Source organism: Barbus barbus (genome assembly GCF_936440315.1).
Source record: "Barbus barbus genome assembly, chromosome: 9".
Classification (NCBI taxonomy): Eukaryota; Metazoa; Chordata; class Actinopteri; order Cypriniformes; family Cyprinidae; genus Barbus; species Barbus barbus.
Window position 1 is genome coordinate 22,654,832 of NC_136737.1, and position 11,257 is coordinate 22,666,088.

General features: G+C 37.1%; 1 protein-coding gene across 1 annotated transcript; it reads right to left on the reverse strand.

Annotated features, from left to right (window-relative positions):
* Positions 1 to 337: 337 nt before the first annotated feature.
* On the reverse strand, positions 338 to 11,257 carry gtpbp2b (GTP binding protein 2b). Its single transcript, XM_079424630.1, has 12 exons — positions 10,881 to 11,257; positions 10,126 to 10,152; positions 9,845 to 10,029; positions 9,630 to 9,735; positions 8,115 to 8,312; positions 7,831 to 8,005; positions 6,779 to 6,998; positions 6,401 to 6,536; positions 6,253 to 6,311; positions 4,600 to 4,771; positions 4,334 to 4,498; positions 338 to 3,382 (listed from the first exon to the last, which is right to left on the reverse strand). The coding sequence occupies exons 1-12, from the start codon at positions 11,064 to 11,066 to the stop codon at positions 3,194 to 3,196; spliced, it is 1,818 nt and encodes a 605-aa protein (XP_079280756.1). The 5' UTR covers positions 11,067 to 11,257; the 3' UTR covers positions 338 to 3,193.

Sequence of the window (11,257 nt, forward strand, 5' to 3'; positions counted from 1 at the left end):
TTACTATGGAAGTTTATGCGGCAAGGCATTGGACTGGAATAAGTTTAAACATTAAAATACTCCGTTTCAAAAATATAGACAAGACCAAACCAGCTAATCTGTGCACAAAATGTACAAATATCATATACCATAAAATTACAACCTTCACATTTCTGCAGATACACTTGCCCCAAATGGGTTCACTGTAAACCCATTTTCTGTTCTGTTTTAACTGTCCCAAATGTGGGACAGTTTAAAATCATATATAATCTGCTGAAAAGAGCTTTACTTGTTTTTAACTTGTAATTTCCATGACAAACTGTATTTCCTTCTTAAATAATTACAAAGAACAGGGTTTCCACAATAAAACATTTGATTCTTTATTACATCGGGACTAATAGCAAAGCAATAGATATCTAGTCTGGTTTCTAGGCTTTTGAAGCCTTTTTGCTGAAGTACATGAAATGAAGATACATCTCAAATGTATTAAAGCCCACCAGCTGCATATCAGACAATATTAATTATTATTTGTGTAAGCACAACATGCACTGTTGACCAACAGCGGAAGGTATCATTTATAAAACAAAAGCAAGCTTCATTACTGATGCTCAATGTTTAATACTGTTAAATGAGCTTTTATACATTAGCGAGTCACGTTAGTTTAGTAACTTCAAATGGTACACATATCTATGATCAGTACATTCAATATTTTTGTAATTGCACAATATTTTGAGAAGGAGTGAAGGAGACACACAACACAATGGTTATCTGGGTTCCTGTGCATGCTCAAGACAAATGCCCATCACACAAAGCTGCCGTAAGTTTAACCCAGTTAACCCTGTAAGCCATTGGAAATGACCTAAACCTTATATTTGCTTACAAACAATTGTGCAATATGCACAATTTTTTTTTTCTTGAGTAATCTGTGAATACATTTAGAATTAGGCACAATGTAATCAAGCTAGTTGGAAAAAAAAACAATCATGCCTGACTGTTCCTACAACCCTAGAGCTCCAACAATTCCCTTTCGGTTACCTCTTCTGTCCTGAAGATAGGGGCGATATTCAATCACACCAACAAATCCACTGAAATGCAACATTAAGTGAACAAAAACAAGACTGTGGTCATTTATTCATGAACCTTAAAATTAATGTGTAAATCTTACATTTTACGTGTTAACATGTTACGCCATTTTTTTTGTTCACTAAAAATTTGTGTAAAGACATTTTCAACTTTTGAAATTTGAATTTAGCTCAATCATAACAGAACAACTGTAAAACTACAACGTATTAAATGGAATATACTTTTGTCTATCACAATCTTTTTTCCATTTGCGACTACAGCCAGCTTCGCATTACTGTATGATTTCAGCTACAGTTCTTCCATTCAAGACAATTTTGCTTAATGTATCATCCTCACATATTCTGACTAATAGCCTTTGTGACAAATCATAGATACAAAACATATATATCATAGAGACTGACAAGCAACAATCGTAAATGACTGCAGAAATCATACAGTGGTTAGCTCAGCTTGGGTTTTTATGTGTAAACTAGGGTGTGCAGACAGTACGGTGGACGTAAATTTCGTCACCAGCATAATATGTGCGCAGTCTGATTTTAGCTGTGTATATGTGGCTTTAATTTTTCTTACTCTAACTGGCCATCAAATGGAGTATACTTTGAAAAGCTATGTATTTGGCTATAAGCATACACTCAACAGTCGTGCCAAATTGAAGTATACTTTGAGTTTAAGGCCTAGGTCTTTAACTCCCACTGTCCTTTCCAACCTGATTCAGCACACCTGGCCTGTGATTTTTCAAGTGATCCTGAAGACCTTGATTAGCTGGTCCAGCTGTATGTGATTCGGGTTGTAGCTAAACTTAGCAAGACAGTGGCTGTATCCGAAATCGCCCCCTACACCCTCAAATAGTGCACTATTTGAGGGGACGGCCATTTTAAGTGGTGTTCGAAACCATAGTGGATGTTCTCGAGTGCATTCATTCAATCCCACAATGCACCGCAAAAACGAGTGTACAACCGAATGTACACTCAACGGCTAGAGAATCCCCAGAATGCACTGCGAGAGTTGCGTGCCGAGTCAATTCCCGCGTCTCACCAGAAGATGGCGCCTGCAGCTGAATCATCCATTCATTGATTTTAGAAGCACTCGTCCACGGCGTAATACAACACAGGTACAAATTAATTGTAAATTGACTATTAGAGTTTATACATAATTTCCGTGATAGAGTTCAAGATATATCCTTCAATCTTACTATTGGAGCTGCCCGTATCAAATGATTATTAAACAGCAAGCAAACTATGCAAAAGCGTCAGTCCTTCCGGTGCACTCAGTGTCCGAATTCACTCACTCGTTTTCATTCACTCCTTCAAGTGAACTGTATGAGTGGACTAATGTAGGGAATAGTGAATGAGGGTATAGTGGGCGATTTCGGCTACAGCCAGTGGGTCTACAGCAGGGATCATCAACTCTGAACCTTGAGATCTAACTTCCTGTAGAGATGAGCTTCAACTTGGATTAAACACACCTACCTGCAACTTTGTAGTAATCCTGAAGACCTTGATTAGCTTGTTCAGGTGTGTTTGATTAGGGTTGGAGCTAAACTCTGGAGGAAAGTGGATCTCGAGGTGCAGAGTTGAGGACCCCTGGTCTACAGGAACAGGGAGAAGACCTATCTCTCAAGGTGTACACTTTGTGAAAAAAAAAAGTGTTATCTGATCTACTGGGGTAATGTCATGTATTTAATGTCACTGTGAACCTGAAGAAGGTAGTACAGCTGAAAAAAAAAAATAATTTTCCAATGCTGTGATTATGTTCTTATATCTATAACAGTCAGCAGGCATGAGTTCCTGCAGAAACCTGCTCCAGATACCCAACTTAGCGACTCCCAAATGCTTCACTCAAGGTCAGACAGCTTTAACTTAAGATGTGAAACACGCACGTGTGCAAAAATAGGATAGGTTTCCGAGCTCCATTACACCCAACAGACATATACTCTAATCAACCCTCCAAATGTCACAGGAGCCGAGAGCATTTACACAGGCAAATCTGCAATTAATATAGGCAAATCTACAGAGTGGAAATAAAAGGTGCACGATTGAACTAGGGGATGCGAACTCAAGGCAAGGACAGGAAATGACTGCAGATGCAGTCAAATGTACTCTTTTGATTAATGGTGTCACTCTCGATGTGTCTAACTGTGGTTCTGGTTGCGGTTCTGATCAGGCACGTGGTTCTGGGTGGAGGGTAGGAGGTGCGTCACGTGTCCGATGCCTTTGGTCACCCCCTCTCTGAAGAGCAGCTTGGCGCCCACGCGCAAGTACTCAGGGTGCTTTAAGAATCTGAAACACACTACGGCTCTCTCGCCTGTCCGCAGCTCCTCCTAGAGGACAAACACACACATTTTTTCTGTGATGACACACTTTTCAAAATAAAGGTTCCAAAAGAGAATTATTTTTGTTTCTCAAAGAACCTTTCATGGAAAATTTTGTTAAAAATCCACTTGGGTTAGTTCACCCAAAAATGAAAATTCTGTCATCCATTACCCACCCTCATGTTGTTACAAACCCGTAAGACCTTCGTTCATCTTCGGACCACAATTTAAGGTATTTTTGATGAAATCCGAGAGCTTTCTGACTCTACATAGACAGCAATGCAACTGAAAAATTCCCAGGCCCAGAAAGGTATTAAGAACATTGTTAAAATTGTCCAAGTCCACATTACATCAGTGATTCAATCGTAATTTTACGAAGCTATGAGAATACTTTTTGTGCTCAAAGAAAAGATAACGACTTTATTCAACAATTCTTCTCTTCCTCATCACCGTACGCCGCCATTCATGAGAGTACTACGATGCATGTGAGTGCATTCCTCTGCTCGTAAACAAGGTGCAGCGCACGAGCCATGATACTCATATGAATGGCGGCAGATGGTGTCCTTACTACCTTTCTGGGCCTTGATCATGGTTCTGTTTCTGTCTATGGAGGGTCAGAAAACTCTCGGATTTCATAAAAAATATCTTAATTTGTCTTGGAACGACATGAGGGTGGGTAATTAATGACAGAATTTCCATTTTTGAGTGAACTATCCCTTAGTTAAAGTTAAATAAATTTTAAATAATATGAAGCAACTTTTTCCACTATAAAGAACCTTTTGTTCAATGGAAAGATTCCATGGATATTTAAAGTTCTTCATGGAAACAAAGATGACAATAAAGAACTTTAGTTTTAGAAGTAACACTTCTCAGAACATTGTGTTCTACAGAAGAAAGTAAGTCAAGTCTGTTTGTAAAGACTTGATTCCTATAATGTTAGGAAGTTTAAAAAATCCACACCTTTCCAAGGAGACACTCCACCGTGGCAGTCTGCCTTACATTCCCCACGTGTACAGTGACTTGGAAACCACGGCGGAAAGTCTTGGCATGGAACAGGAGGACTATGGCCGCCTCAAACTGCCAGCAAATTGTTGGGTTCATTTTGGGACTCACCATAACCATGCCCTAAAAACACAAACAGTCAAGATCAAAGACATCATAAAGATATAGCTACATAAAGACTTTGTTTAGTCTTTTCTCCTCTTGCTCTCGTTTTGAGATTAGACCTTTCGTAGTAATGAGCGATCAAAGTTCCCAAGAGCAAGTGTGGCGGCCTGTCCGGCTCTTAGCACACGGCAGCCAGAGCGATTCCTGTGGATACTGCACACCTTCAACCTCAGGAACCGCCCATCATCGGTGGGGCCCACAACCAGCCGGTCTCCTTCACGACACACACCACTGTGTGTGAACAGAAAGTCAATTATGAACTAGAAAAGGAAAGTTCATCAAGACAAACTGAATATTGAATGGCTTGAAAAAGCCTTGAAGTGTGAAGGTTATATAGGCTTTGAGGATTGGTCACATTAACCATCTAACAGATTTTTGCTGGTAAAATCAGGTTATTTCAAACTGGAAACTGGGAGATCAGGGATTCCACAAGAGGGCGAAAGACTTCCACATGAAAATTTCGCAAGGCATTGAAATGTGGGTGTAAATCAGATTCTACAATGCTAAAGCATTGCTCTGAGTTGCTACGGTTTGGTGTTGTTCTGAGTGGTTGCTAGGGGATTGATAAGCAGTCACTAGGGTGTTTTAGGTGGTTGTGAGAATGTTATTAGACTGTTGGAAGAGTGAGAGGATTTTAAAGTGTTGCTAGGGCATTGCCTAGATGTTCCGAGCATTTGAGAGACAGTTGGAAGAGTGGGTGGTTTCTAAGGCGTTGCCCAGGTGTTCAGAGCGTTTGAGAGACAGTTGGAAGAGAGAGTGGTTTCTAAGGAGTTGCTAGGGCGTTGCCTGTGTGTTTTGAGCATTTGAGAGACAGTTGGAAGGGTGGGTGGTTTGTAAGGAGTTTCTAGGGCGTTGCCTGGGTGTTTTGAGCGTTTGGGAGACAGTTGGAAGAGTAGGTGGTTTCTAAGGCATTGCCTAGGTGTTATGAGCGTTGGAGAGACAGTTAGAAGAGTGGGTGATTTCTAAGGAGCTGCTAGGGTGTTGCCCAGGTGATCTAACTTCTGAGCATTTGAGAGGCAGTTCGAACAGTGGGTGGTTTCTAATCCGTTGCTAGGGCATTATCTAGGTGTTTTGAGCATTTGAGAGACAGTTGGAAGAGTGGGTGGTTTCTAAGGCGTTGCTAGGGTGTTGCCTCGGTGTTCCGAGCATTGGATAGACAATTGGAAGAGTGAGTGGTTTCTAAGTTGTTAGTAGGGCATTGCCCAGGTGTTCAGAGCATTTGAGAGTGCATTCGCTATGGGGTTTGCTAAGAAGGTTTACAAAGCTAAAGTGTTCTGAGTAGTTACAAGTATGTTACTTTGTTGTTGCTAGAGTGATCTAGGTGGTTGCTAAGATGCTGCTAGGATGCTAAAGAATTACTAAGGTGTTCTGAGTGGTTGCTAGGGTATTGATTTGTCCCTTATAAAAATTAACTATGGTTTTATTATAGTGAAAATGTAATGACCATGTTTTTTGTGTATTTATTACCATTTACCAGTACCATGGTTAAACTATGTTTAGTGTAACAAAACCATGGTTAATTACTGGTTACCATGTTATAACTATAGTAACCATGTTTTTTTCTTATAATATATATATATATATATATATATATATATACATATATATTTACTACAAGATAAACGAGTGGTTGCTAGTGCATTGCTAGGTGGATGATAGGCACTTATTAGACAGATGAACAGACAAGATTGACATAACAGATGTTAACTGACCTGTACAGTGTTCCACCAACTACTGTTCCTACATCAGGAACACTGTAAATCTCATCCACCTTTAGGAGCACATCAATTTGACATCAAATATATTGGAATATCTTAGAATTAAGACATGATGTGTGCATTGGTAAGAGTGTGTTTGTACCTGGAACTCCGTAAGCTGCTGCATGAGCTCCTCTTGCTCCTTGCTGTTGCTCAGAGGAGGAAGAATGTTGAAAAAGACCTTCAGAAGGTCCAGATTCTCCCCAGACACACTGGAGAGGGTGAAGATGGGCGTCACACTGTAGGGAAAGCGATACATTATTACACACATATTGTACAAACTAGAGTTGAACAGCTATCAAGTAACGTATTACGTACAGTACCAAAAATAGGCTGTTTAAGCATAAGGCTCAAAGAGAAGGTGGAAAGTGGTCAGGCAAAAATCTATTGTGACTGTTTATGTTGCAAGAAACACTGATTTCAGGTGGAAAAAATGCAGTAAATTGTAAAATAACCCTTTTGTTCTCATACACACGTGTACCTGGAGGACTGTGCAAACTGCTGTGCAGCTGTGACGGCATCATCGGGGTTGGACACCACCATTGGGACCTTGTTGCAGCCAGGCTGTTTGAGCACTCTCTCCAACTGACGGACCGTTTTCTCCACTGTGCTTTTACCGCAGAGGTCCACCTTACTCACCACAATGAATATGGGCACCTTCAGAGCCATCGCCAAACCCAGATGCTCTCTAGTTGTGCCAGCTGGGAGAATTTCACAATGTGGGAATAACGTATAATATGTTATGACACAGAATTTGTTAAAAGTAGGGTTGAGTGATCTGGGTGGTTTTGATTAATGATTTATAAAATCATAAATCATTATATATTTGATTTTAAAAATAATATAGAAATATGCACTACCGTTTAAAAGTATTGGGCTCAATAAGATTATATGGTTTTTGAAAAAAATAATACTTGTTTTTAGCAAGTATGCATTACATTGATGAAAAGTCACAGTAAAGACATTTATAAGATTTCAAAAGATTTCTATTTTCAAACAAATGCAGTTCTTTTGAACTTCCCATCCTAAATAATTCAGAAAAATGTATCATGATTTCCTCAAAAATATCAAGCAGCACAGCTGTTTTCAACATAGATAATAATAAGAAATGTTTATTTTCACCAAATCAGCATATTAGAATGATTTCTGAAGGATTATGTGACACTGAAGACTACAGAGTAAAAAATCTGGCTGAAAATTCAGATTTGCATCACAGGAATAAATTACACTTGGAAATTTAGAAAGCTGTTTTTTTTTTTAATTGTAATATTTTTTCACAATATTACCGTTTTTACTGTATTTCCAAACAAACAAATGCAGCCTTGCTGAGCATAAGAGACTTCTTTAAAAATATTTCAATAATTTTAAAGACTCGAAACCTTTGAACAGTAGTGTAAATATTTTGAATAGTGTAAAATACTGAATTTATTGTAAATATTTAACATATCGGCCAGCTTTAGTTTTACTTTTTATGGCTTGCTCATTAAATATACTCTTAAATCACTTTTACAACTTATATGCATAAATACAAACCAATGCCAGTATTGGCTCCCACCACCAGCATGGCAAAGTCTGGGCAGTAGCTTGTCAGGCCAAATATAGTGGTCTTCAAGTACTTATAATGACCAGCCAGGTCAATAAAAGTGATCATCTTAGAAGAGCTCTCACAGATCTCCTCTGCTGTACGGGAGTCACTGTAGTTTACAACCTAAACCAACGAAAAATACCAGTATTTCTCAAAGCAACATGCTTATATGCTAGCAAGCAGGAGGATGTTGGTTTAAATTCCTGTTTAGAGTCCTGAATATTTGTCTCACCTCTCCTTTGCTGTTAAAGCCCAGGATCTCAAAACTGATGCTGGACGTCCGTCCGGTTTGAATCTCATGCAGGTGTCTGAAGAGGTTGAGTCTGGCCCTGCCCCGTCCGTTATCCAGCTCGCCCTGAGTCAGCACCCCCAGCAGAGTTGACTTCCCTGAGTCCACGTTACCCAGAACAGCCACACGGAGATCCAGGAACTGCACACACAACACAGAAATCGCAGTGACAGTACAAAATACATTATTAGTTTACTGGGTCAATGACAAATAAGGATGGTTGAGATGATGAAAATAAAATCTTTTTAAAAAATAATTGTATTACTCTACAAATGGCTGTATAATAACCATGAATAAGTAACAAATATTATATTTAGCCTAAAAAAGGGCAAAATTCTTGGATATTTTTAAAGAAATTTACTGACCTAAACAGTCATGAGAGTCTACTGTGGTCAATGTTGTGATGATTTCTTTTTTATGACCTTCTTCTCAACTTGACAACTAAACAGCTTCCTGTGAGTTATTTATACCCACAGGTTTATAACTGGTGGAAAAGTTGTTATAAATATAAAATCAAAATGATTTATTTATTTTAATCATTATTTGACAAATATTTTATATTTGAATTATCATGTACGATTTTATTTTTTTAAGAAATAATAATAAAAGATTATTTTATTCCAAAAATGAAGTTTTTTTTATACAGCTTTTTTTGTTTTTAAAATGTTGTAATTTTCTATTTTGTATTTTTTAAGAAATAGTAATAAAAGATTATTTTATTCCAATGACTCCTAGTTTATTCTAAATTTATTTATTTATTCCATTGATTTTATTTCAAGAATATAATCCTTTTTACAAGACCTTTTTCGTAAATACAAAAAATAATAATAAAAAATAAAATAAAAGCAGAAATTGTCATAAAACAAAGTAGGCAAACTGAAAACTACAAAATAGTTTTTAGGATTTTAATATTTAATATCTTAAAACGTCATAATTTTCTATTTTTTGAAGAAATAAGAATAAAAGATCATTTTTAATAGTTATTTTCAAGAATATAAACATTTTTTATTTAGTATTTTTAGGAAATAATAATAAATGATTATTTTATTTTAATAATGACATTAATTTCAAGAATTTTAGCAAGACTTTTTTCATAAAAAAGTGTAATTCTGAAATGTAAAATATGTTCATCATAAAAAGGCAATTTATATAATCATTTAATACTTTTTGTTTGTTTTATATTTAATATTTAAAAAAATGTGTACATTTTATTTAGTATTTTTTTAAAGAAATAATAATAATAATAATATATTTTATTCCAGTAATAGTTGTTCTCAACAATATAAGCTTTTACTAACAAATAAATAAATAAACAAATAATTCAAAAAATTTAAAACATCTTCATAAAAATGTTTTCTTAACAGATTATATAACAAAATGTGCCATGACTTATAATAACTAAAACCACAATTCACAACAGAAACTAAATGGAAACTGACTGAAGCATCACAAGCTCACCTGCTGGTCATCTGGAACTTTCCGCACAAGAACTTCAGCGATTTTCCGTCGCGCTCTATCACAGTCCACCTCCCTCTCTCTCAGAAGCGTGATATCGGCTCCAACCCTGCACAGAGTCACAGAGTCTTACCAAGACAACACAACAAGCCTGTAAGCCACTTCTTACACACTCACATTAAAGAATAAACTAACTGGACAATCAATTGAATACATACTTCTCAGCCATTCTGCGAAGAGTCTTAAGCGAGGCTTTCATATCTTCTTCTGTGAGTCCAACCAACAGACCGTTATCCTCCACCCCGATCTGATACACGGCCTCCCCGCGGCCCTCCTGCAGTCGCCATTTCAACTGTGTGGCCAAGTGTTCGAACCGATACTGCGTGGGGTTTACCAGCTTCAACTGAGCCAAGAAAGAGAGGATGAATATGACATTAAATACATAAACATTTCAATAAAAAAATATGTTGAACTTCAATTTTCACAGGTGTTTGCATACCTTGTATTCAATGTTTCCCTCTTCAGCCTAAAACATGAAGATATGTGGGCAAATAACAATCAATTAAATAAAAATCTTAGATTCAATTCAATAAATAGGTCATCAATCTTGCAAAAATCAGTCCTTGCACATAATTCTTTTATTAGGCCAAACACTACCTTGGAGAGAGCTAGAAAACGAATAATAACACATCAAATTGTATTTGCCATTTTTACTCATATTTTTGTTTAAATATTAGCACATTTGTATTTACTTATTTGTATTTACTACATATATATATATATATATATATATATATATATATATATATATATATATATATATATATATATATAATAACTATTACCATAAAATCAACCCAACATGAACAGTGGGTATTTTTAAATATCTGTTTTCGCCTAAAAATAAAGAGCACATTTTGGCCTTCTCTGTAACTAAAATTGTACACTGCAGTAAATTAGTATTCGACAACTCATCAAAAAAAAAAAAAAAAAATAGGAAAGACATACTGTTTACACTGTTAAGTAGTAATAATTTATTATGATTTTACTGACTGTATCTAAAATAAGTATTTCACCAGCAGCTTTGTAACACATTGTTGCTGTGCTATTAATTCATATTGTAATGAACGATATTAAGATATAATATTCAGAACACACATAATTCTGTCTCTGTTATTATGTTTCTGTATAGAGGCTACAGTACAGTGGGAACGATCTGGCTAATGGTTAGCATCCGCCAGTATCTGTATTTACCTCCGGAGGTAGAAACGGCGGAGGCTCGTTGGCCTTCTTGCCCCTCCGTCGCTTGCCTCTCCTGCCCCTCCTCGAGCGGGGTTTCTTCTTTGGTGTGTTGTCGATCCCGCATTCAGCCGCATTCTGCGGGATGCTCGCTTTCGCTGCAGATTTGATGCTGCAATGGTTTGCAACCTGCACATCCATAGCCCGCTCGCGTGTAAGGGAGATACAAATCTACGGTTTTAAACTAAAATTGTAAATATATGTATCCTAAAAATCCACTTCTCTGTTACAAACAGGGACAATGCATTTCTTTTAGTTACTATTGCACTGGGATTCGCGGTCTGGGAGCCATGAGCGCAGCTACATCCTCCTCAGAAGAGCCCGCCTCCAAT